This window comes from Xenopus laevis, chromosome 2S (assembly GCF_017654675.1).
Source record: "Xenopus laevis strain J_2021 chromosome 2S, Xenopus_laevis_v10.1, whole genome shotgun sequence".
Lineage (NCBI taxonomy): Eukaryota > Metazoa > Chordata > Amphibia > Anura > Pipidae > Xenopus > Xenopus laevis.
Window position 1 is genome coordinate 167,545,731 of NC_054374.1, and position 27,637 is coordinate 167,573,367.

The 27,637-nt window shown below is 43.8% G+C and overlaps 1 protein-coding gene across 2 annotated transcripts in view; it reads right to left on the reverse strand.

Moving 5' to 3' along the window:
• Positions 1-21,621, reverse strand: part of nup98l.S (nuclear pore complex protein Nup98-Nup96-like S homeolog) — a 66,837-nt gene extending 45,216 nt beyond the window's left edge. The window contains exons 1-9 of one of the 2 annotated variants that reach the window (XM_041584670.1): positions 21,273-21,621; positions 16,241-16,345; positions 14,343-14,444; positions 13,969-14,148; positions 11,843-11,979; positions 11,151-11,258; positions 10,827-11,007; positions 10,238-10,404; positions 6,340-6,477 (exon numbers count right to left, since the gene is read on the reverse strand). In XM_041584670.1, the coding sequence (XP_041440604.1) occupies positions 6,340-6,477; positions 10,238-10,404; positions 10,827-11,007; positions 11,151-11,258; positions 11,843-11,979; positions 13,969-14,148; positions 14,343-14,444; positions 16,241-16,316 (1,089 nt within the window). In that variant the 5' untranslated portion in view covers positions 16,317-16,345; positions 21,273-21,621. Of the gene's footprint in view, positions 1-6,339; positions 6,478-10,237; positions 10,408-10,826; positions 11,008-11,150; positions 11,259-11,842; positions 11,980-13,968; positions 14,149-14,342; positions 14,445-16,240; positions 16,346-21,272 lie in introns of both variants that reach the window. The other variant, XM_041584669.1, reaches the window with a different exon arrangement.
• Positions 21,622-27,637: the final 6,016 nt, after the last annotated feature.

Sequence of the window (27,637 nt, forward strand, 5' to 3'; positions counted from 1 at the left end):
CGTGCTTACAGTGGACTCCACTTCAGATTCAGAAGAGGGGTTAGCTTCCGAATCAGATCAGGAAGACAATCCCTGTTTAGAAAAATCCATGTCTGATCATTCTCCTGAGTCAACTTCAGACGATGAACACACACAAACTACTAATCCAGAAATTACTAAAAAGTTATTTAGGGAAATGATGCACACGCTCGAGATCAAAGATGAAACAGTGGCACTATCTAAAGCTGACAAACTCTTAGGAGTTCAAAAAAAATCTAAATTGACTTTCCCAGTGTTCAAGTCAGTCACACAAGCAATTGAAACAGAATGGAATCAACCTGAGAGACGGATTGCTCTTACTCAACGTTTTTTCAATACATATCCGATTCCTGAGGAACACCACAAAAAGTGGGAAAAAGCCCCACGGGTTGATTCGGCGGTAGCACGCCTGTCTCGACACACGGCCTTACCTGCTGAAGAAGCGGCATTTAAGGACCCTCTAGATCGCCGCATGGAATCGACTCTCAAAAAATCCTACGTCCAAGCAGCAGCGATTTTGAGACCAGCTATAGCTTCAGCGGGTTTAGCCCGTACAGCACAACATTGGGCACAGGAACTTGCCACTCATCCACCGTCATCAGCACTCGAGTTACATTCAGAAGTAGAAAAACTCGTTACCACTTTCTCCTTCCTTGCCGAAGCGGCCATGGAAATTACCAAATTGGCTGCAAAAGCAACAGCAAATACAGTTGTTACAAGACGTGCCTTATGGCTCAAGCACTGGTCAGGGGACACTGCTTCGAAGTTGAGACTGTTGTCACTTCGTTTCACGGGCGAATCCCTTTTCGGTCCAGACCTTAAACAGATAATATCAGATGTCACTGGAGGAAAGAGTACTTTCCTTCCCACTGGGAAGAAACCACGTTTTGATCATTCTTCTAGATTTCCAAATAGAAAAAATTGGTCCTCCCAAGCTCGCCCTTTTCGGCCCTTTCGGTCAGCATTCCGGTCAACTCTCCCAGACCAGACCAATAAGCGCTCCAGACCGCCTTGGCACCAACAGTCACGAACCAACACCAAAAAACCTCTCCCCAATAGATCCACATCTGCCTGACTCAGCCCTCCTAGGGCACACTCAGGTGGGTGGCAGACTGCAGAGATACTTGGGCACTTGGCAGACACACGTCACAGACACATGGGTGCTAACCATAATTCAACAAGGCTATCGAATCCCTTTCACGCATCTCCCAACCACCAGGTTCCGTACTTCTTCAACTACGCCAAAACGGTCACTATTGCTCCACCAGGCAGTCAACTCTTTACTGCACGCAGAAGTCATACAACCCGTACCACTACCTCAAAGGTTTCGAGGGTTTTATTCAAACCTTTTTCTAGTCAGAAAGAAGGACGGCTCATTCAGGCCAGTGCTGAACCTCAAAGCTCTCAACACATTCGTTTCCAATCAGAAATTCAGAATGGAGTCCGTCCGTTCAGTTATTGCGACTATGGAACCAGGATACTTCATGACATCCATAGACCTTCAGGATGCTTATCTACACATACCCATTTGTCCCGCATCCCGCCATTACCTACGATTTGCGATAGGCAACCTCCACTACCAATTTACTGCCTTGCCCTTTGGACTTTGTACTGCACCACGGGTTTTTACCAAAGTTTTAACACCAGTGATCGCCTACCTCAGAACCTTGGGGATCAAGATCTTACCGTATTTGGACGATCTTCTCATTTCAAGTCCTTCAGCAGCCCAAGCAGCTGCGGACACTCATTCCTGTCTCCAAGTGTTATCACAACACGGATGGCTGATAAACTACCGCAAAAGTACACTTCAACCAACTCAGACCATCCAATTTTTGGGTCTGGTTTTCGATTCCCAGTTACAGAAGGTGTTCTTACCTCAAGACAAGGTGAACAGACTAGTTCACGCAACCAAAGCTTTCACAACAGCTCCGTCAACCTCGGCAGAGGATTGTCTCCGCCTTCTGGGCTTCATGGTATCCGCACTGGAAGCAATTCCATTTTCCAGGTTTCACCTTCGTCCTCTCCAAAACAATTTTCTGAGTCAGTGGAACAAAAACCACAAGGAATTAATCCAAATCATTCCCATATCCAACATAACACATCGGAGTTTGGAATGGTGGATGGACCCAGCCAACCTCCACAAGGGCAGGAGTTGGGCCCCCTCCCAGTGGGAAATCGTGACTACAGATGCCAGTCTCACCGGTTGGGGAGCGATTTATCGCAATCACACGTTACAAGGCACTTGGAAACCGGGAGAAAACACCTTACCCATCAACGTCCTGGAACTCAGGGCGATCGCCTTAGCTCTAGAGGGTTGGACCCCATTCCTACAGTCTCAAGCCGTACGTGTCCAATCCGACAACGCCACGGCGGTGGCATACGTCAACAAGCAGGGCGGCACACGCAGCAGATTGGCCATGTAGGAGGTGACCAGGATCTTGCAATGGGCAGAACTTACAGTGACCAATCTGTCCGCGGTCTTCATACCGGGAATACTCAATTGGGAGGCAGACTATCTAAGCAGAACTACCCTCGACCAGGGGGAATGGTCGCTCAACGACACAGTGTTCCAGCAACTTGTGGCCAAATGGGGCACCCCGCAAATCGACATGTTGGCCTCCAAACACAACAACAAACTCCCACTGTATTGTGCCAGAACAAAAGACCCACATGCGGCGTTCGTGGACGCCTTGGTCATACCCTGGAACTTCCACACAGTGTATGCCTTCCCACCCCTGGCCATCCTGCCCAGGGTAATCGCGAAATTGAAGCAAAGCAATGCCACCACTATTCTAATAGCGCCCGACTGGCCCAACCGAGTGTGGTACACGGATCTGATTCGACTGTCTGTATCCAGACCATGGCGGTTGCCGGACCGTCCCGATTTGCTCACTCAAGGTCCAATCAATCACCCCAATTTACCACTCCTCCGTTTAACGGCGTGGCTCTTGAGACCGACTGGTGGTCCCAGCAGGGGTACTCACAGAATGCAATAGACATTTTGCTTCAAGCACGCAAGCAGTCCACATCTAGAGTGTACCATAAAGTATGGAAAACGTTCTTAACATGGTGCCATCAACACAGTTTTCACTGGGACAATATATCACCTTTTGTTGTCATTGAGTTCCTCACTGATGGCTTCAGGAAGGGCCTTGCTCTACGGACGCTTAAATCACAAGTGTCAGCACGGACAGTCCTGACTCATGACCGTTGGGCTGACAAACCAGAAATTCAACAGTTTTTTCAAGGTGTGGCGAGGGCACGGCCTCCAATTCGACAACCTCTGTCCACCTGGGATTTGCCGCTGGTACTCAATGCCCTGCAAAAAACCCCTTTTGAACCACTAGCATCTTGTGAACTTAAGTGGCTATCCCTCAAGGTTGTCTTCCTGGTAGCCATCACGTCCGCAAAGCGCGTATCGGAATTGGCTGCCCTTTCCTGCAAGGAACCGCGGATTTCTTTCCATACCGACAAGGTGGTGCTCAGAACGACACGAGATTTTTTGCCAAAAGTGGTGTCCGAGTTCCACATCAATCAGGACATTGTTTTACCATCCTTTTGTCCCCAACCAGCTAATGAACGAGAAAAACTTCTTCACACGTTGGACGTTGTGCGGGCGTTGCAAGTCTATGTTCAGAGGTCATCTTCCTACAGGCATACTGATCGTTTGTTTGTTTCCTATGCAGTATCTCACAAAGGACTGCCCATTTCAAAGAGAACGATTGCTCGTTGGTTAGTGGAGACTATCCACACTGCCTATGACTTCCAGCACAAGCCCAGACCGTTGGCAGTCAAAGCTCACTCGACTAGGGCACAGAGCACGTCCTGGGCACTGCGGAACATGGCTACGGCCGAACAGATTTGCAATGCTGCCACCTGGGCTTCACCAAATACTTTTATCAAGTTTTACAAGTTAAATGTTTTTGCATCACAAGCGGCTGTGTTTGGCCGTAAAGTTCTCCACGCTACCGTGGCTCAATGACTCACAACTTCAGCTATACAGTTCACAGTTCTACCCACCCAAATTGAGGGACAGCTTTTGGACGTCCCATTACGTCTGCACTGACAGGAGGGCCGACTAGAGAAAAAGGGATTTTGTACTCACCGTAAAACCTTTTTCTAGTAGGCCCGAACTGTCAGTGCAGTAAGTCCCACCCAGGCTGATTTTAGTATGGGTTTCGGACATCTCTTGTTTCTATCTTTTCCGATCTGTTGTCTCTTGCTCTTCCTTCTGTCTATACTGTCTCCACCAGCTGAGCTTTTTGAACGAACTGAGGAGAGAAGGTGGAGCCAGTCCTTATAACAGGAGGAGGGGCCAGGAGTCAACAATTCTGTCCTGCCTCCAGAGGTGAAGGATAACATAACCCATTACGTCTGCACTGACAGTTCGGGCCTACTAGAAAAAGGTTTTACGGTGAGTACAAAATCCCTTTATATGGATAAAATGGAGTCTATGGGATATGGCCTTGCTGTAATTCAGAGCTTTCTGGATGGCAGGTTTCCGGATAACAGATCCCATAACTGCACAAAGCCAAAGGAGAGCTTGAACTGTTAAAGGAAAACTATACCCCCAAAATGAACACTTGGGCAACAGATAGTTCATATATTAAGTGGCATATTAAAGAATCTTACCAAACTGGAATATATATTTAAGTAAATCTTGCCCTTTTACATCTCTTGCCTTGAGCCACCATTTTGTGATGGTCTCTGTGCTGCCTCAGAGATCACCTGACCAGAAATACTACAGCTCTAGTAATACTACAGCTCTAACTGTAACAGGAAGAGATCACCTGACCAGAAATACTGCAGCTCTAACTGTAACAGGAAGAGATCAGCTGACCAGAAATACTGCAGCTCTAACTAACAGGAAGAGATCACCTGACCAGAAATACTGCAGCTCTAACTGTAACAGGAAGAGATCACCTGACCAGAAATACTGCAGCTCTAACTGTAACAGGAAGAGATCACCTGACCAGAAATACTGCAGCTCTAACTGTAACAGGAAGAGATCACCTGACCAGAAATACTGCAGCTCTAACTGTAACAGGAAGAGATCACCTGACCAGAAATACTGCAGCTCTAACTGTAACAGGAAGAGATCAGCTGACCAGAAATACTGCAGCTCTAACTGTAACAGGAAGAGATCACCTGACCAGAAATACTGCAGCTCTAACTGTAACAGGAAGAGATCACCTGACCAGAAATACTGCAGCTCTAACTGTAACAGGAAGAGATCACCTGACCAGAAATACTTCAACTCTAACTGTAACAGGAAGAAGTGTTGAAGCAAAAGACACAACTCTGTCTGTTAATTGGCTCATGTGACCTAACATATATGGTTTGTTGGTATGTTTGTGAGTACAGTGAATCCTACGATATCAGGGGGCGGCCCTTATTTTTTAAAATGGCAATTTTCTATTTATGATTACCCAATGGCACATACTACTAGAAAAGTATATTATTATGAAAATGGTTTATTTACATGAAGCAGGATTTTACATATGAGCTGTTTTATGCAATATCTTTTTATAGAGACCTACATTGTTTGGGGGGTATAGTTTTCCTTTAAGCAGCTAAAATCCTAGAACAGGCAAGAATGAGCTGGAACTCAACTGGGCTCCTCACTTGCCAAATGGATACAAAGCGTTTCCAAACAAGGAGCTGGTGCAACAGAGGAAAACCCTCACCCAACTTTTTGGAATCAAAATGATCAAATCATCAAAATTAGAAACCAGCACATACTTTACCTGAAACCAATAAAACTTCTCAGTTTCAACATTTGTGTGTACCATTTTCAAAATATTTTGTTTAAATGACATGCAACATATTCATTAAAAAGGCAGTAAAATCAATTGAAATGATTTAAGACAGAACACAGAAATTTGGAACCTTGGCTTTCTTTAGCGCTCACTTTGGTTAGACTGTCGGAACATTTTTTCATTCATGAAGAACCGGGCTGGGTGGCTTTGGGCAAACACACACAGAATCGCTTACAATTTCGTGACCCTGCAGGGCAGTGGCTGATGGAAAGATTTGCCGCCTGAGATAAAACTGCACAATTGCGGACGACAACTCTCCAGAAAATGCATCTCCATTGGAAATAACTGAAATGGCCGGCGGTAAAAGAAACACATCTCTTCTGTCTTCTGAAGTCGTCTCGTGGGTTTTCCCGCTGACGATTTCCATTATTTTTAATAGAGAGCCATTTTTGGGAGATTTATCGCCTGTGGTTGTAAATAATAATGGCGGATGAGGAATCTCCCTGACAGTCGCCGCCCTTAGAAACACACAACACAATGCAGTCAGATTCTTGGTACATACCGAGCTGCCTCCAAAAGTTGTAGCATTAGGTTGCCCAAACAGGCTAGCTCCAGTGCCAAATGCATTGGCAGCATTTGTATTGGTTGTTGTCCCAAAGAGACCACCAGGCTGTGTGGCTTGGTTTGATCCAAAGAGCCCCTTCAAGGAAAGAAAAAGTACAGTAACTGAAAGAGGGGAAAGCATTAAAGGAGAACTACCCCCCCCCAATAAGAAAAGCCCCTACCTACTACCCTAGATAGTCCATCCTCCCTGCTTCCCCTCCCCCAGCATAGTTAGTTATCCCTGAAATTGCTCCTAACAGTTTGCGCATGTATCAAGTCAAGTGTATCAGTGTAGAGAAAGCGCAGCGGAGTTCATGGGCGCCAACTCCGTACTCTTCAGATCGTATGGGATAAGCCTCTTAGGGTAGATTCAGCCATTTCTAGACTATCCAAACAAACTACAAAACCAACTGAAGAGTCAGCATTCAAAGATCCCATGGATCAAACGAGCATACACTCAAACGGCGGCAATCCTCAGACCAGCAGTAGGCCTTGCTCGCACAGCTAGACATTGGGCACAGGAGATTACCCAAAACCTTCCTACCTCAGCTCAGGAGTTAGCAGGGAACATGAATAGACTTAACACTGCCCTTTCCTTTGTAGCCTATTTGGCTAGCCGCAAAATCTTCCGCCAATTCTGTGATCGCCAGAAGGGGTCTCTGGCTACGCTACTGGTCAGGGGATACCGCCTCTAAGAATAAGCTCTTGAAACTACGCCATACGGGCGAGTCCCTGTTTGGACCGGACCTCAAGCAAATTATCAGAGAGGTCACAGGTGGGAAGAGTACTTTCCTCCCACCAGGAAAATGGGGTGCATAGATCACTACCCAGGAGAACCACCACTAGGCAGACAGGGACCACTCCTTACCGCAATTTTCGTTCCTTTCGCTCCCCTACCTTTCGTAACACCAGCACAGACCAAAGTGCAAGGCGCAATAAGCCACAGTGGCAACAGCCGGGTAGACACAGGAAGCCTACCACCACCAAGCCCACCTCTACCAAAAGTAAGCATCCAAAGTAGGAGGTCGACTGTCAAACTTCCTATCATGCTGGGAAACATGTTATGGACAATTGGGTTCTGCAAATTATCCAAAATGGCTACAGAATACATTTCACCAAATTGCCACCAAGACCTTTTGTTCCATCGGTGGTACCTCCACACAAACGACAGGCCTTGAACCAAGCCATACTGGGCCTACGACAATAAGGAGTTATTACTCCGGTGCCACAGCTCCAAAAATTCAAAGGATTCTATTCCAACCTTTTCCTGGTCACAAAAAAAAAAAAAGGGGGATCCTTTTGACCAGTACTGAACCTCAAACGGTTGAATCTCTTCATTCACAACCAAAAGTTCAAAATGGAGTCGATCAGGTCGGCCATAGCCTTCATGGAACCCGAATGCTTTATGATATCGAACGACCTCCAGGATGCATACTTTCATGTTCCCATCCATCCCAGCTCTCAACCCTTCCTACGATTTGCAGTCAGAGACCAACCAATTTGTAGCTCTTTCATTTGGACTTTCTACAGCTCCAAGAGTGTTCACCAAGGTGCTGGCACCACTGATAGCTCACTTGAGGACAATGGGAATTCATGTGTTACCATATCTGGACGATCTGCTCCTCAAAGCAGTGTCTCAGGAGCAATTAGTCAGGGACACGACGATCACCCTGCAGGCCCTGGCACAACAGGGTTGGCTGATAAACCTCCGCAAAAGCTCATTCCTATCTTCCCAACAGATAGCCTTTTTGGGTCTACAATTCGGCTCCAGGTACCAAACAGTACAACTTCCAGAGGACAAGATAAACAACCTTGTCAACAACACTACAAAGCTCCTCAAGCAGACCACAGTGATGGCCGGCGACTGCCTTTGGCTCTTAGGGTTCATAGTATTGGCTCTAGAAGCCGTTTCATCTGCGTCCTCTACAACGCAATTTCTTACAATTCTGCAACAAAGATCATCAGGATCTCCAACAAACCATTCCGATCTCTCTACGAACCAGGAGCAGCCTCTATTGGTGGACCAACTGGATACACCTACAATCGGGCAGGAGTTGGGGCCCAGTCACGTGGGAAGTGGTCACAACCGATGCCAGCCTGTTTGGCTGTATATCGCGACCACGCGCTACAAGGTCACTGGGATCTGCAGGAATCCCGCTTGCCAATCAATGTACTGGAATTGCGAGCAATTGTGTTGGCGCTTCAGGGCTGGTCCAACCTCCTTCGTGTGCACCCACTCAGCATTCAGTTAGACAACGCCACAGTGGTAGCCTACGTCAACAAACAAAGGGGAACCCGAAGCAAGCAGGCCATGCTGGAGGCTACAAAGATCCTGACATGGGCCGAACTCCATGTCCCAACCATCTCGGCGGTGTTCATTCCTGGGATGCTCAATTGGGAAGCAGACTTCCTCAGTAGACAAACACTAGACCAGGGGGGAAAGGAGTTCTTCCAAGGGGCCTTAAGAGTCAGGCCTCCCTTTAGGAACCCTACACCTTCTTGGGATCTGACAGTGTTATCGGCCTTCCAAAAGGAACCATTTGAACCTCTTCATACCTGTGACCTAAAATGGTTGACCCTTAAGGTCGCTTTTCTCATTGCAATCCCTTCGGCCAAAAGAGTGTCTGCGATAGCGGCATTGTCCCATACCAACCTTAGCTTGTTATCCATAACGACAAAGTAGTCCTTAGGACAGTTCTTGTTTTCCTTCCAAAAGTAGTGTCAGCCTTTCATATCAATCAGGACATTGTTCTTCCATCTTTTTGCCTCAATCCACATGACAAAGAAAGACAATTGCCCTCACAACATCCAATTTGTGCAGTTAAGATTTACAAAAAACGAATGGCTAAACTACGCCGATCTGATTCGCTTTTGATCTCAGACTCCCCTACACACAAAGGCCTAGCAGTGTCCAAACGCACTATTGCCAGATGGTTAATAGAGACTATAAATCAAGCCTACATTCTCAGCCACAAACAGAAACCATTCAGAGAGGTAGCTCACTCTACAAGGGCACAGAGTACCTCTTCGGCTCTCCAAAATTTAGCTATGCCAGAACAAATATGCAGAGCAGCCACATGGGCTTCGCCCAACACTTTTATTAAGTTTTACCAGTTACATGTTTTTGCTTCTACACCGGCCTTGTTTGGCTGTAAAGTTTTGCAAGCTGCAGTTGCTGAGAAACATATCTAAAATTCATTGTGTGTTACAGACAATACCCACCCAAATTATTAAGGGACAGCTTTGGAACGTCCCATACGTCTGCACTGACAGGAGTGCCGACTAGAGAAAAAGGAATTTATACTTAGGATAAATATTTTTCTAGTAGGCCCGAACTGTCAGTGCAGTAAGTCCCACCCAGGCTGATTTTAGTATGGGTGCAGGGACTCTCTCTATCTCTGTATATTCCTACTATTGTCTCTTGACCTTCCTTCAGATTTTGCTGTCTCCTCAATCACCTCACTGAGCTTTACAACAGAACTGGGGAACAGAGGTGGAGCCAGCCTATATATCCTGAGGGAGGGGCCTAGAGACCAATTCTTCTGTCCTGCCTCCAGAGGTGAACCTGGACATAACCCATAAATCTGCACTGACAGGAGGGCCGACTAGAGAAAAGGTTTTCCCTTACAGATGAAGACTAAGATCTGGGAAGATGGCGCCCATGGGCGCCGTTGTGCTTACTCTGCACCAATATGTGTTGGGGGCACTTTTAGGGGTAACTAACTATGCGGGGGAGGGGGGGGAAGCAGGGAGGGGGGACCCCTACCTAGGGTAGTAGGTAGGTACTTTTCTTATTGGGGTGGTTAGTTCTCCTTTAAAGATACAAATCAGAGTACTAATAAAATAGGGGTACTTACCATAGTGCTTGTTTGTGGTTGTCCAAGTGTACTTGTGTTCCCAAATGAAAAGCCAGTAGTTTGTGTAGTTGTTGCATTCCCAAAGGGCTTGTTAAACAGGCTAGCAGCTGGCTGATTAGCAGGCTGGCCAAAGAGAGCCCCAGTATTTGTTCCAAATGCACCGGTGGCTGCTGAGAAGAAATCACAAAGCAATTAGTTCTGTGATGGAATGACTAAATGCTTCACTCACCCAACTAGTAAAGACACTCTCTCTTTGGCAGCATACTGGCCTGATTCTGTAATTAGATATAAAGTTTATTGAGATATGGCATTTGCCGATATCAGGCAGCATTATTTGATCACATTTTTAGCTGGGGGCATGAAGCTTTAATCTGCACCAGCAGTAATTCAGGAACACTTGTCTTAGTGGCCCACCCAAGCAATAGCACAGATGTAAGGCAATGGCACAATCCAGTTTTTCCCCACAAATGTCTGCCTCACATTTGCCATAAGCAGGCTACCTTAGCCCTTTTGGTGCCAATACTGCTGCTTCTAATTTTTGAGTCCTTACCTAACTAATGGAGGAGATGGGAGTGTGTCAAATACATACCTGTGCCAAATGTAGTTTTATTCCCAGCAAAGGAGAAGCTGTTTGCTGCAGTAGATCCAAACATACCGGTTGCAGTGCTTGAAGTTGCTGCTGGGGTGCCAAATAAGCCTGTTCCTGTAGGTGCACCAACAGGATTCTGGGGGCCCTTCCTATTTGCCTGGTAATCTTCAAGACGAAGTTCCTGAAAGAGAGAATCTATATGAGGTCAAGGAGAAACCAGGTGCCCAATTATCCCTAATCTAAAGCACCATAGTAGCAGATATTGGATAAAAAGAGTCACGGAAATAACGTGAAGGGTGCGTGACCCACAGAAGCAACAGTTACCTCAAGGGACTTGCTCTCGTATTCCTTCATGGCAGTAATACACTGGTGCTTGGTGCTGATGTTGGTAGTGACTCCTCCTTTTGCCATGGTGTCTGTGCCAGATGGGGGCTAAAAACACGAGATTCATTTAAAGGAGAAGGAAAGGCTAAAATTAAGTAAGCTTTATCAGAAACATCACACTTCTTTCCTTCTATTGTGTACTCATGGGCTTCTGTATCAGACTTCCTGTTTTCAGCTTAAACCTCCAGGGCTAGGGCTTGAGCATGCTCAGTTTGCTCCTCTCTCCCTCCCTGCTGTAATCTGGGCCCAGAGCTATGAGTGAGCAGGGAGAGACTCAGGCAGGAAGTGCTAATATGGCAGCTGCTATACTAAATAAACAGAGAGCTTCTAGAACTGTTTAATATAGTGTTATAGCTTGCACTATTGTGGCTAATCTATAGGCAATAAACTGCTTTGGTAGCTTTCCTTCTCCTTTAAGGATCATGGAAGTGCAGATAAGACCATTTACACTGACGGGATATTGGATGACACTTTATGGCAGGGTTATTCAACTGTGAGGCAAATGGGCTTTTTATGATCTCCAGTGTATTAAAAGGGTCCACAGGAATCTTTGCAGATGAATCAGCTTCTTCCAAATGGAATCTAACATTATTCTCCAGACAGCTAAATCTACACAACATCCCAAAACTTACATTAAACTTAATTGTGGTTCCTGTTGGAGCAGAAGTGAATGTTGAGGCGCCAAACAGAGATGCAGAGGCCCCACCGAATGGATTTGCCGTGTTCGTGGTGCCGAAGAGGCCTCCAGTGCTGGCGTTTGTTCCAAAATCTGCATTAGGAAACAATGGTGTTACCTTTAATTTAAAAAAACAAAAACAAACAAAAAACCCCAAAGACCCCCACATTTCCATACTTAATAAGCAAGAGCACATGCTCCTCTGACTATACGGTAAATAAAATAATCTGTTGACTGTATCAGACACGGTCCCCAAGCCATTGAACCTTGTGAAGGACAGGCAGCTTCAGGTCATACCCAATTTAATCCAAGAGAACCGGGAAGAAACAACCAATAACTTCTATAATGTTTTGGTCTCCACTAGAAATTCTTATTCTGTACAAAATGCTTAAAGTGATACTGACACTAAAAAATGAATTTTAGCATTTTGATCATTGAATTTGATCATTTTTTGCTGAGAGGTTTGTTTTTGTATATAATTGTTAGTTGAAGTTCCTAAGCCTGACTCTCTGACACTCTGACTTTGCCAACCTGACTGTCCCATCTCAGCCTGTTAGTTACAGTTTCGAATGCTAACGGACTCCTGCTGCACAGATATGGCAGCCCCCTCATACAGGAACATGGGGGGTCAGACAGGTAATGTAAAAGCATCATGCAAATACTTTATGGCAAAGTTAGAAGTAGTTTGCAAAGCCAATATTATAATAGATGTAAAAAAAAGTTTAATTTCAGGTGTCAGTATCTCTTTAAGCAGCTGTACATTCATCCAATCAGACTTCACAATATAGGAGGGATAGCGGATATCCCCTGTCCTGGTATGGAAATTAAACTGCAGCTTTTCGCCACATGATTCTGTCCTGTTATTAATTGCTGTCTACTGGAAGAGATTAATGCAATGAGGTTCTAGTGAATGACCTGGCCTTCCCACACATATCATCCCCACAGTTTGTATGTTAGGGGCTTTAGAAGACATTAGACCCATCGCCTATGCTCAGAACCCCTGCAGTTTTAGGTCAACAAAGACATTGCCACGCATTAAATGGGTCCAAGCTTCGCTAATAATAACTCCTAGCAACAACCGGTCAATAAAGCGATACGACTACCGACACACAGCTCTGAAGTCAGAGGCACCTAAACCAAATTTGGGCTCCATCATTATTTATAGAGCGTCAACTTGTTACGCAGGACATGGGATTATAAGGATAAATTGTGTAGTCCTCTATTTTACCCCTAAGGAGATTCTGTCACAATTTTTAAGGCTTAATTTTAATTTCTAAATAACACTGTTTACACCGCAAATAATTCACAAATATTTTAACATTTTATTCTTGAACGAAATATTAATGTGGAGACATCTCAGTGCTTTGTCTCTTATTCTGAGCTTTGAGAAGGAGCCAGCACAGGATGGAAATGCTTTGGGCTTTAAACTAGTCGTGCTCCCTAAATGTAACCCCTCACTAGTTGTCACCTACCACTGGATGCAATTATGAGCTCTTATTCTAATCTTTGGAAGGGGTTAAGAGAAAGGGCTTGCGGCCCGAAACATGTAGTGGCACATTATAATAAATGTAATTGCAGCTTCCGGAGGCTTCCTTCACCGTTTTTTTTTTTGGCTTATTGGGTTAAGCAATGTATGTACAGCAACTAAAAAAAGGCAATAGAGATAGGCGTGGGATCCATTATCTGGAAACCAGCTATACAGAAAGCTCAGAATTAGACACCATTTTATCCAAATTTTTAAAAATGATTTCCTTTTTTGTGTAATAATAAAACAGTCGCTTGTACTAGATCCCAACTAAGATATAATTAATCCTTATTGGAAGCAACACCAGCCTATTGGGTTTATTCAATGTTTACATGATTTTCTAGTAGACTTAAGGTATGAAGATCCGAATTACGTAAAGATCCATTATTCAGAAAAGCCCGGGTCCTGAGAATGCAGTATTAATACAACTACCACCTGCCTCTATATTACAGGGGAACTTCTATTCTACAGTACACAGGGTTCAAACGATGGCAGTTATTGTAATAAAACAATTGTTACTCATTAAACAAACTAATAGTAAAAATAGCATAGCTTACTTCCAAAGGTTGTAGGTTTGGTCTGTCCGAAGGCATTGTTCTGTGCGGAGAAGAGGCTGTTGCTTGTGTTAGTAGAGCCAAATAAACTGTTTGTAGTTCCAGTTGAGGTCCCAAAGCCAAAGCCTGAGCTTGCAGAGGAAGTTGCTGGCTGGTTAAAGGTATTGGTTCCAAACAAGCTACCTGCATACAGAGTTGAACAAATCAACACCTATCTCTGATCTTCAAGAGTAAGGAGAATACCAAGACTCTTCTCTGAGCATTGGCCGCCCCCCAAAAAAACAGTTAAAAAAAATAAAAAACAAACTAAATAAAAAACAAACTACTAGTCACAAGACAAGTGAATGCAATAAGGAGTTCTCATTAACATCACTTACCTGGCTTGGTCTGTGCGTTTCCAAACAGCCCCCCGGTACTTGTGTTTGTGCCAAACCCTGCAGAGCCAAATGCCGTGGCAGGGGTGGTCCCAAAGCCAGTTGCTGTGAAGCAGAGAAAAGGTGGATTCAGATTAGGACATGTGTATAGAATGGGCAAGATGTTCACGGAGATGCAAACAGAACTTGCCTAGTGTAAGGAAAGATTGGGCCAATGTCAATTGCCTCTAGCAATTGTGGGTTAAGAGGTTGGGGATTTAGGTGCCATTTTGTATGTACAAGTGCATTACCGTATATACTCGAGTATAAGCCGAGTTTTTCATCCCCCAAAATATGCTGAAAAACTCTACCTCGGTTTATACTCGGGTCAAGCGCAAAAACGATCGCCGGCGTCCAAGAATAGTCTCCAAGAATAGTCGCCGGCGTCCAAGAATAGTCTCCAGGAATAGTCGCCGGCATTTAAGAATGGTCGTCTGCGTCCCAAAACGAGACGCCGGCACCTCCAATGGGAGCAGAAACCCTCAATTTTTTGATTGAAACTTACCAGAAGCTGCTGCATTTCTCACCCTAGGCTTATACTCGGCTTATACTCGAGTCAATAAGCATTCCCAGTTTTTGGAGGTAAAATTAGGTACCTCGGCTTATACTCGGGACGGCTTATACTCGAGTATATACGGTACAACATTGATCAAACTTTCTATGTCCTCTCAATCGCGAAAATTTAAATTTAATATAGGCTTCAGCATAGTGAAATAAGACGTTTTCTAAATATAGTCAATTAAATATTCTGTACCCTTTCTGGAATAATCAAGTTTATCTTCACTATTCCTCTCTCAGCATCTGTTTCTCTTCATTCTCTCTTCATGCGGCAGTTGGGTATCAGATATTCATTGACAGTTAGATCCAATATATCTTATAGGGGGGCTCCTTTTGCCTAGAAGATGTATTAGAGCTCACTCTATTAAACTCACCAGACATCATGTCTCTCTACATGCAGGATTTGTGCAAAAGGCAGTTATTTTGTTACATTTTGTTTGTACTGGAATCAGTTATTTGAGTGAGCTCTAATACATCTGCTAGGAAAGGAGCCCCCCTATAAGATATATTGGATCTAAAGGTGGACATAGATGTACAGATAAAGTCGTGCGGCGACGAATGATCGGATATCGATCGTTCGTTAAGTACGGGAGATCCACCATTAACACAAAGAGTACTATCTGAAAGGATATCATCATTTGGCAGAGAATGGTCGGTCAAAAGTAAACATTAACATAAAGACTATGGTCATAAGATTACGAAAACGAAATTCCGGAAGTGACATAACGTCTGTGGGCGGGTTGGCGTGCATTTAAACTAAAGATTGTAGTCTTTATGTATTAGAGGTCACTCTATTAAACTCACCAGACATCATGTCTCTCTACATGCAGGATTTGTGCAAAAGGCAGTTATTTTGTTAGATTTTGTTTGTACTGGAATCCGTTATTTGAGTGAGCTCTAATTCATCTGCTAGGAAAGGAGCCCCCCTATAAGATATATTGGATCTAACTGTCAATGAATATCTGACACCCAACTGCCTCATGAAGTCAGAATAAAGAAAATCAGATGCTGAGGCTGAGAGAGGGATAGTGAATATAAACCTGATGATTTCAGAAACGACGCAGAATTTTTAATTGATTGTATTGAAAAAATTTCTTATTTCAGTATGAGTAAGTTAATATTAAATTTTCATTTTCGCTATAGTTCCCCTTTAAAACACAGTGGGACCTCAATTTTACATCCTGAGTTTACGTTTTCCCTCATTTTACATTGTTTTTGTGGTCCCACCTATATATTATGCATAATACATTTCCCCGGATTTTTACACCACTTTTTCTGGGGGTTCTACTGTAAAACTCGCTTACTCTGTCCAAAAGTTGAGGTGGCGCCAAACGCACCATTGCCAGTGCCAAAGGGGCTTCCAAATGTTTTATTGAACATCCTTAGAAGGGCTCTAAAGCTTCATAAATCTAAAAGGAGAAGAAAGCAAAGGTTAGTTACTGAGCAAGAGATTATATAGTGAATAAAGTTCCCCCTCTTGTAAAATATAAGGATATTATAAGTTACAGAGGAGTTTCATGACCATATAAAAGTACGAGGCCAGGTGTTTTTATACAGGTCATGGAACTCCGAGGTAACTTCTAATATCCTCATATTTTGCAACTGGGGATACTTTATTTATTATAATACACAAATTTCAGTGAGTCATGTGACAGAAATGACATCAGAACTCACCGTTTATAACTGATGACATCAGAACTCACCGTTTATAAGGATATAACTTACAGGATTTCATGGCTTTTGTGTATTATATAGCAATACTGACTGATGAACCCATTGGAGTTCCTGCACATGGACTGGGATTCTCTAGGGATGCACCGAATCCAGGATTCTGCCTTTACCAGCAAGATTCGGGTTTGGCCCAATCCTTCTGCCCGGCCGAACCAAATATGCATATGCAAATTAGGGGCTAGGAGGGAAATCACGTGACTTTTTGTCACAAAACAAGTAATACAATGTTTTTCCCTTCCAACCTTTTTGCATATGATTCAGATTGGCATTCAGCCGAATCTTTCGCGAAGGATTCGGAGGTTCGGCCGAATACAAAATATTGGATTTGGTACATTCCTAGTATTCTCATTCAGAAAACCCCCAAAATCTCCAAGTTACAGAAAGGCCATCTGCCATAGTCTATTTTAAGCAAATAATTTTTTTAAAAAGGGTTTCTCTGTAATAAAACAGAACCTTGATCCTAAATAAGCTGCATAAATCCATATTAGTGGCTTTAATGTTGGAATGAATTTCTGTAGGATCCCGAGGCCCCAAGGATTCTAAACAATGCTATACCTGTACTCTCTTTCATATGAGCTGGATGTGAATTATATTTAGGATTTATATTCTAAGCTTTCTGTGCCGTCACACATCTCATGGCTGGGAGGGACAGTGAATGGGATAAATCCATCAAAGTGATATTTCTCAGGTTATTGCCATCTTTCCTGCTGACCAATGGCTGCTTAGGCTCACTCTACCTGCGCGCGTATATATATATATATATATATGTATCATTCAAACTTGTTGGTAAATTCCAGTGTTATCAAGCAATGCCCCCGATATACCATGTCCTTATGATGGCTGGTTTATGCATACTAGCATAAGTCTATGTGAGGGGTGCTGTGAATGTTAAAGGAGCAGTAACACCAAAAAGTGAAAATATTTGCATTACTTAATACATAATGTAGTGTTAGCTTGCACTGGTACAACTGCTGTGTTCGCTTCAGAAAGACTACTATAGTTTATATAAACAAGCTGCTGTGTAGCCACAGGGGCAGCCATTCAAGCACAGGATACACAGTAGATAACAGATAAGTACTACTATAGTTTATATAAACAAGCTGCTGTGTAGCCATGGGGGCAGCCATTCAAGCACAGGATACACAGTAGATAAGAGATAAGTACTACTATAGTTTATATAAACAAGCTGCTGTGTAGCCATGGGGGCAGCCATTCAAGCACAGGATACACAGTAGATAAGAGATAAGTACTACTATAGTTTATATAAACAAGCTGCTGTGTAGCCATGGGGGCAGCCATTCAAGCACAGGATACACAGTAGATAAGAGATAAGTACTACTATAGTTTATATAAACAAGCTGCTGTGTAGCCATGGGGGCAGCCATTCAAGCACAGGATACACAGTAGATAAGAGATAAGTACTACTATAGTTTATATAAACAAGCTGCTGTGTAGCCATGGGGGCAGCCATTCAAGCACAGGATACACAGTAGATAAGAGATAAGTACTACTATAGTTTATATAAACAAGCTGCTGTGTAGCCATGGGGGCAGCCATTCAAGCACAGGATACACAGTAGATAACAGATAAGTACTACTATAGTTTATATAAACAAGCTGCTGTGTAGCCATGGGGGCAGCCATTCAAGCACAGAATAAACAGTAGATAACAGATAAGTACTACTATAGTTTATATAAACAAGCTGCTGTGTAGCCATGGGGGCAGCCATTCAAGCACAGAATAAACAGTAGATAACAGATAAGTACTACTATAGTTGATATAAACAATTTGAAGCAAACACAGCTATTACCAGCACATGGTAACTGTACATTAGTCATTCCTTTCATGTTTTGATGTTACGGTTTCTTAAATGACGCCCATTGTTCCATCAATAATTCCACCCCAGCAACAGATACAATTTCCAGCTTCCAGCACTCGCCCAATGGAATAAAGGCAAGTGATCTATATGAAGCTTTATATAAAAGGTATTTATATGGCAGGAACAGACACTTTTCTTGCTTCCCAAGTGGATACAACATGAAGACGAGTATAAAGCAAGATTACATGAGCAAGTTGGCTTCTAATTCTACAGCTAATTCTCTCTGTTATTAGTGGAGTGAACAACAATCCATGGAGTAAGCATCATCTCGTTGGAAGGAGACTACACTCAGCAATTGCAACGAGTCTTTCCCACAGTCTCCAATGAGTAGGAGAGGGCTCAGAGTAATGCACCACTTCTCTTACACATTTTTAGGACCGAGACAGAAGGAGAAGGAACACTTCTACCTCCATAGGAAATTTTCAAAGAAGGGAAATATGGGGCTAAGAGCATGATGGTTGCCTGGCACTATGAAGGCGAGGTTACTGCCACCAACACAAGGACCTTGTAAGTTCAAATGGTGCTTTCTCTGGTTGCTAAGTTTTATTTACATATCAGCCAGGCTGCTTCATAGATCTGAGACACAAAGATGAATTAGGTACAGAAAGTTATATTTTAGCCCAAAAACACTTGTGATTTCAGGGTGAAGCGTTACCTGTACAGTGTGAGGCTGATACCATATAATCACTGCTATTAAATTCACATTATGCCTTATATCCACCAGCAGACACATCACGTGCTCTCTGTAACCTGCTTTCTGTTGCTACGGTCTGTGCCCCCATCAACCAATAATGTTCTCACTTTGTGGCGATACAATAGAGAGGCAAGAGTAGTGCAACACAGGCACTAATTACATTTGCACAAGCCAAGCAACGATCAAAGAGAGCCGGCCGGAAATATATATTTCTGGCCCACTTATATCTCGGCCACAAGCTCCTTCTCTCCGGAGCAAATTCAAACAGTACAGAACTCTTACTCCTATACCCAAAAACCCAGTTAATCTTTCCTGTGCTCTCTGGAATGTCAGATCTGTCTGCAACAAACTCACCGCTATACACGACCATTTCATTGCCAATTCCTTTAACCTACTCGCACTTACTGACACCTGTCTCTTTCCTACTGACACTGCCTCACCTGCTGCCCTGTCCTATGGGGGCTACACCTTACTCATACTTACTCATACTTACTTACTCATACATACTCATACATACTCATACATACTCATACATACTCATACATACTCATACATACTCATACATACTCATACATACTCCCACACCTGCTAACAGACCTGGAGGTGGGGTACGTTTGCTTCTCTCTCCCCGCTCTACTTTTAAAGTTCTTCCACCTGTTCCCTCTCTATCATTCTCCTCATTTGAGTCTCATTAGGCTCTTTTCTCCTGTTTCACTCTGCATTGCTCTTATATATCGACCACCAGGAGCAACTGCACAATTTCTGGACAACTTTGCTGCCTGGCTTCCTTACTTTCTTTCATCTAACATCCCATCCATCATATTAGGTGACTTTTATATACCCGTTAACAACATTAACAAATCTTCTGTCTCTAAACTTCTTTCACTAACCTCCTCCCTAGGCTTATCTTTGTGCTTGGCCTTCCCCTCCAGAGACTGTCAGCTCTCCAGTCCATAATGAACACTGCTGCGAGGCTCATACACCTCAGCAACCGCTCCTCCTCTGCCTCGCCATTCTGTCAATCCCTGCACTGGCTTCCGTTACCTTTCAGAATCAAATTCAAATTAATGACACTGACTTTCAAAGCACTTCATAACTCTGCTCCACCCTACATCTCTGAACTCATCTCTATATACTCACCCACTCGCTTACTACGCTCCTCTACTGACCTGCTACTCAACTCTTCTCTCATTACCTCCTCACATGCTCACATTCAAGACTTTGCAAGGGCTGCACCCCTCCTCTGGAACTCTCTCCCACGGTCTGTCCCACTTTCTCCCAACCTTTCTGCTTTCAAAAAATCTCTGAAAACGCACTTCTTTCGAGAAGCCTCCCCTCACTCTGCTTAACTACCAAACGCAACACCACATACAGTACCACATTTCTCACCCACTTAATTCGATCTTGCCCACTCCCACACCTTGTGTATTACTCCCTTCCCTTTAGAATGTATGCCTATGCATAGGGCCTTCCTCACCTCTTTGTACCTGTATTGATTGTGATGTTTGTCACTCCATATGTTCTATGTATAGAATTCATGTGATGTAGTTGTATAATCACATTTACTATACAGTGCTACGCAATATGTTGGCGCTATATAAATACATGTTAATAATAATAATAATAAGAGCAGGACACATAAAGGAAACCCTCCTTGTACGTAAGGCTGAGACTCAGGGAAGAGTTAAAGGAAGAGACTGGCAATAGAATGCAGGAGGACACTAGAAGCAGATCTATGGAGCCGAGTATATAGGGAGGCAACAAGGAGGCAATAGCTGGGTCAGTATCAGGGCAGCAAGGGCTGTGTGTCAGCAGCAAAGAGGAGGAGTTTAATTACGGAGGCCGGTGATGGTCCAGAGTTGCCAGTGACCGTGTATCAGGTTTAATTAGTTTCCCACCACGTGACAGTGGAAAATCCCGGAAAATAAAAGGCAATAATGCGGACTGTTCCACCGAACTGTGCGTACAGGGGGGAGGAGAAAACCCACACCTCCAGCAACTTCTCATACGCTCCAACGTTTTCTGTCCCTACCTGTCCGCGGCCTCAGGACGCCTGCGCCTTTAACAAGACTCACCGGCACCGGCAGTCACAATCCCGTCACGCAGAAGAGCCAAGTGCGTCATCCAACGCTATGGCGGTCGCGTCAGGGATACTACGTCAGACCTGAGCCCCGCCCCCGTCAACCGCTCGATGGGATTGGTCATTTCTTTTGTCAGTCAAACAAAGATCTGGGCTACTTTACGCGCCCTTCTTAGCAATTGGCTGGATTTGGGGACTCTATGGTGTGCTGGGCTCTTGTGACGTGATGGTTAGTCAGAACGCGACTCATTCTTTTCAGCAAGTTTAAACTAGTTCATTCTATCGGGGATTTTTATTGACTATACGGAGAACGCGACTGTATTCTTGTCTCAAAGGAATATGACACGTAAAGTAGAGCGTTACTCATGTTATAGGCGCTGCGCACGGAATAGAGGAACTGGATTGGCTGTGCTGTTAGCCAATGATAATGGGAGGGGCGGGGCAGGAGTCCCGCTCTGTTTTAAAAAATTGCTGGTGACGGAAGAATCCAGTAGGCGTGGCAAATTGGTTAGTTTGGAGTGGGGGAGGCGATTGGCTGTGTGTGAGGAGGGGTTCTGTTGTTCCTGGGCGGGACTGCGTATGGAAATAAAGAGCAGTTATCGCGAGAGTTACACTGGTGCCTGTGTGTTTATGCTAGAGCTTATGACAATTCAGCCTCATTAGTTATAAATATGAATGTCATGAGCCGAGAGTCCAGCCAGGTCTCAGACTGAGAGGAAAATGCACAAAAACTCTGTCCTGTTGGAAACCACGTGACGCCCACGGTGTGAGACGATTGGCTCCTTGTACTTCATCTGCACAAAGTCTGTCATTAGCCACTCACTCACTGTCACGTGACTCCTTTAAAGGAGCAGTAACCTCACAAACCTCCAACATTTAGGAAATAGAAAGAGGGACAAAAAGATTTGCTCTGGGGAGAAACTCAAGGTTTTGTGGCCACACCCCCTAATTACCTTCTTCATTTTACAATATTTGGCAGGTTATGAAAGCACACCTCCCAACATTTTGGAAATAAAAAGAAGGACAAAAAGTTGGGGCGCAGAGTGCAGTGAAATGTTTATGGCCACGCCCATTTTTGTGGCCACACCCCTAATTACCATGTTCATTTTACAAAATGTGTCAGGTTATGAAAGTTTGAACATATTTCTGTGTTTTTTTTCCCCAGTTATTACATACCTCCCAACTGTCCCTTTTTCAGAGGGACAGTCCCTATTTTGACTGCTCAACCCGCAGTCCCTCATTTGTACTGGAAAGTCCCTCTTTTCTCTGCACTGAACAGCCAGAAAAAGAAACAAAGTTTCTCACTTAATTGGCTTTTAGCAGAGAGCCCAGAACAGCTAACAGGTGCAAATAAGATACTTTGTAACAATTTTGAGACACAAAAACACAGTTTAGATAAGGAGAAATATTTTCAAACTTTCATAACCTGCCAAATTTTGTAAAACAAACATGGTAATTAGGGGGTGTGGCCACAGAAAGGGGTGTGGTCAAAAAATTGCTGTGCTACATGCGGAAAAAAATTTTTTGTCCCTCTTTTTACTTCCAAAATGTTGGAAGGTATGGTTATTACAGTTTTGCTAATGAAGGTGAATTGCCCTTTAAGCTGTGAGTCTAACTTCTCCCAAGGGACCTGTTATCTTATATTGTTACAATTACTTATTTGCTTATCTCAAAATTGTTACGAAAGTATCTTATCTGCTGCTGTGGCTGTTCTGGTCTCTCTGCCAAAAGCCAATTAAGTTAGAAACATTGTTTCTTTTTCTGGCTGTTCAGTTCAGAGAAAAATGGGACTTTCCAATACAAATGAGGGACTGCAGGGTGAGCTGTCAAAAGAGGGACTGTCCCTCGAAAAACGGGACAGTTGGGAGGTTATGGAATGGAGAAGCCCCCACTCACCTCTCTTCCCCCTTATTACAGTCTACACCCTCTTTGCCTTCCTGGAGGACCTGGTGGTGCTGTCCAATATGGCGTTCCACATTTTGGGAATAAAGAAGTGATGATCTGTGCTCCGGGGGACAATTGAATCTGAGCGACAGAAAATCATTTGTCACTTCCCCTCCATCATATTGACCCACCTGTGCCCCATAAATGCCCGGACCGTGTCCTCCTGGGGCCACATAGAGGCAGAGAGGATTCTGGGTGTCACTCAGCTAATAATAAAAATAGAACATTGGGGATAGAAGGTGAATCTGGGTCCATTGCATATGTTTGTGAGAAATGATTCATTTATATATTGTATTATATTTATATAATACACAACAGCCATGAATATTTTGTAAATTATATCCTTATAAACGGTGAGTTCTGATGTCATCAGTTATATTATAAACGGTGAGTTCTGATGTCATTTCTGTCACATGACTCACTAAAATTTGTGTATTATAATAAATAAAGTACCCCCAGTTGCAAAATATGAGGATATTAGAAGTTACCTCGGAGTTCCATGTCCTGTATAAAAACACTCGGCCTCATACTTTTATATGTCCATGGAACTCCTCGGTAACTTATAATATCCTTATATTTTACAATAGGGGGTACTTTATTCACTATATATAAAAGTTCATGTGAAATCATTAGAGTTTTTCTCAGTTAACACTGGACATATTTCAAAGACCCTTGATTGGAGATCCCACCAAGGGGCTGTGGAAACGTGATATCTGCCTTCTGAGACAATTTGGAGTCACACCATTTGGGCAAGTAAGCTGGGCCAGTCAGTTCTTTGATCAGTTGATCAAAAAGTAGCCAGGCCCGGACTGGCCGTCTGTGAGTTCTGGCAAATGCCAGAGGGGCTGTAGGAGAAGAGTAGTCAGCACATCGATTCTCAGCTTTCTTTAGAGGTGGTGCATGTTCTACAATGGACACTTACCATTGGCATAACTGTGTAGTAGAAGATTGAACAGCACCACCAACTCTTCAAATGGTTAAAAAGCCTTTATTTGTGCTTTTGTGGGCATCACCGCAACGTTTCAGGCCATGCGGCCTTTTATCAAGCCAGAGGGGCTGCCATAAGATCCCATAGAAAGTCACTATTTAGTTGGCTGCTGGGGAGCTGATTGGGCCTCTGTGTACCAGAAATGCCAGGGCCTGTTTTGATTCCCAGTCCAGACCTGCCGGGAGCCTAAGCTGCAGGGGGGAAAGTTAGTTGAAAAATATGGATTATAGGAAAGGATCAATATCTCCTGTGTCATATAATTCCTCACATATTGGTTATGAGGAGGTCACATGCTTCCTAATGATACCAAACAGGGCCAGTCTATACCTATACCTATACCTGGGGGACTGGAACATGAGATCTCATTCATGTTTGGTATCACCCACATATGGATCACAGCCTGCCCATATTTTCATTATAATATTGGGTACTGGCACGTACCAATATTATATTGGGGAATCTGGTCTGAACATGATGGGGCGTAAATGAGACATTCCTGGGCACGCCTAAGACATCGCCTGCACACCCTGGCCCTCTTGAAATACGTATCTAGGTGCCCAGTCCTTTGGGGGAAACGGCGATTCCTCGATGCAATAATTCTCCCAAACGAGGCACTGGCACTCGATAGCAGTTTCAAAGGGGTAAACCCCTATGTGTTGATTGAGTCAAATTTGAAAAAGACAAAATTTCGGGGGGCAGGCCGCTTCATCAGGTGATGTAACAATGCTACGTAACAACCCTTAAGTAACCTCCCACCCAGGTGAGCACTTCATTAAGAAAATGAAAACATAGTGAGTTGTTTAAGGCAAATGTCCATTCTACATAGTCCTCATAGACAAATAGGATAGGGATAGCTGAATCTTGTTCAACTGCAACTCGATCCATCCCAAAAAATGGAAAAGAATACAAATATTCTGGGTGCATATTTATATAGTAGTCTTTCTTCTTTATACATGAGCCATCTTTTATACATTTTCCCCATCAAGCTTGGGTACATATGAATGAACAAACCTTTTTTCCCCCCTTAACTTATAACAGACACACTACAAAAAGAGGGGGGAGAAAGGGGGCAGTTAGACCATGGAGGTTATTCAGTTACTCAAACGTTCCTATATTAGGAGTCATTTACCTGCTGTCTGGTGCTGTCCAGTGTATCTGCCCACGGGCCCCAGACTTTGTCAAATTAGTCTGGGCAGCCTCGGCTGAAGTAGGTCAGTTTATAGAGTGGCAAAGCCTCATTTATCAAGGATTTCCATCTTTTTAGGGTGGGTGGTTTGGGCAGCTTCCATGACAGAAGTTTCATTTTCCTAGCTTAGAAGTCTAAAAGCCTCAACAGGGAGCGTCTGTGCTTGTCGGGCACTATATTTTACACCAGTCCCAGGAGATCGTACATTGGGCAAGTCCAGCGTTTGTTCTATGAATGTTGTTGCTTTTGCCCAAAATGTATCAATTAATAAACAGGACCATAAAGTATGTATAAACATGCCTGGGCTGGCTCCACATTTGAAACATAGGTTATTTGCCATGGAATTCAGCCTCATTGGCATGAGGTAGGTTCTGTATATAGTACGGTACTATATTAGAGTATCGTTGCTACTAATTACAGTGGGTAAGTAGGAGTGAGTAAAGTCCTTCAAATCCTCTAGACTTAACTGTGGCATATCAGATAAGTAGGAGGCCTGCCGAGTGCATGAAGTTTGTGCTTAATTGTCGTATTGTTGGGTCTATATTCAACTCTCTGAATTTGCGTGGGTCTTGACTTACCCATACTCCAAAATATTTAAACACCTCTATCTGTTTTAGGGGTGTGTTGGGTATAGTTCGGTGTTGTACTGTTTAGTGCCATACATATGGACTTTTGCCAATTTACTTGTAGCCATGAGGTCTTCCCAAATTGGTTCACAATCGCAAGCAGTTACGTAATCGATTGCCCATGGTCCGCCAAGTACACCAATGCATCATCTTCATATAAAGATATAAGCTCCTCTACTTCCCCAAAGAGCAAGCCCTTGATTTGTGAGGTTGTTCGGATTGCTATTGCTAATGGTTCTATGGCCAGTGCAAACATCCTTGGAAAGAAGCGAGATAGGCCCCCCTTCTTGGGTATTAGAACTATTAAGGCTTCTCTTAGAGATGGCAGTAGAACTCCCAACTCCAAGGCCATCTCGTATAGTTGGAGAAGCCTAGGAGCCAGGGTGGTCCATGTTGAGTTTGTACCATTCCATTGGGATGCCATCCAGACCTGGCACTTTCCCAGTGGGGAATAGGGATATTGCATCCTTAATTGAAGTTATTGACAATGGTTCCTCAAGGATTTGACTGTCCTGTATTGACAAGCTTTCTAATGGGATGTTTTTAAGATATTCCCTTAGATCTGGAGTATATTCATTTTGTGTAGACTGGTAAAGTGTTTGGTAGAATTGGACAAATGTATTGTTTATGCTCTTGGGGTTGTCATATAGATCTGCCAGATTGTAGGAGTAGATGCCAAGCCCTCATTCAGTGGCCAGAATTGAGCAAGTTCATTTATCATTTGCTCTCGAACCTCTGTGACTTGAAGCCACTTAGGGTGTAATCTCCATTGTGGGGAGCAGGTGTCCCTTTGGGTGCTCAGGCTAATCATTAAAGGGTCATGATCTGATATACCACTGATATATTTGGCTTCAGGCACCTCTGCTAGAATGGGTTTAGATATTAGCGTCATGCCTATTCTAGATGTGGCCTTATGGGATGCAGAGTAACAGGAGTATGTTTTTTGACTGGGGAATTTATGCCTCCATGGATTTATAAGATTGTAGGTTTCACACCAATTCGCAAGAGGAGTTGCAGTTGTGTCTTTGGGGACATGTCTATCTAAGGCGGGGGACAGAGCCAGGTTGGGGCTGGGTCCCAATTGCTAAGTTTGCCCAGTATTTCAGAGAGGATAACTAGGTTGGCAGGGGGAGGCAGGTACATACGCAACCATGCACACATTGCTTTCCCACATGCATCTTATTAGTGCAGCTCTACCTTGTGAGTCTGTACAGACTTGCTGAACACCAAGGTTGGTTGATTTACCAATGAGGAATTCCACCCCACGGGAGTAAGTAGAATAAGAAGCATGAATAACCTTGGCCACCCAAGCTTTTTTAAGTGCAAGGACTTTACTGCCAACCAAATGCATTTCCTGTAGCAGGACAATATCTGGGGCATATTTTTTAAGGTATTGAAATACAAGACCATGCTTGATTTTAGAATGAAGGCCCCTGACATTCCAGGAGAGAAGTTTAAGGAACGCCATGGCAGTGGATGTACACACCGGGATGCTTGGCCCACCACGCTACTAGGGTGAGATGGGCAGGATAGTGTTGTGCAGGCCACGGCCTTGGAGGGGGGTAAAAGTAAG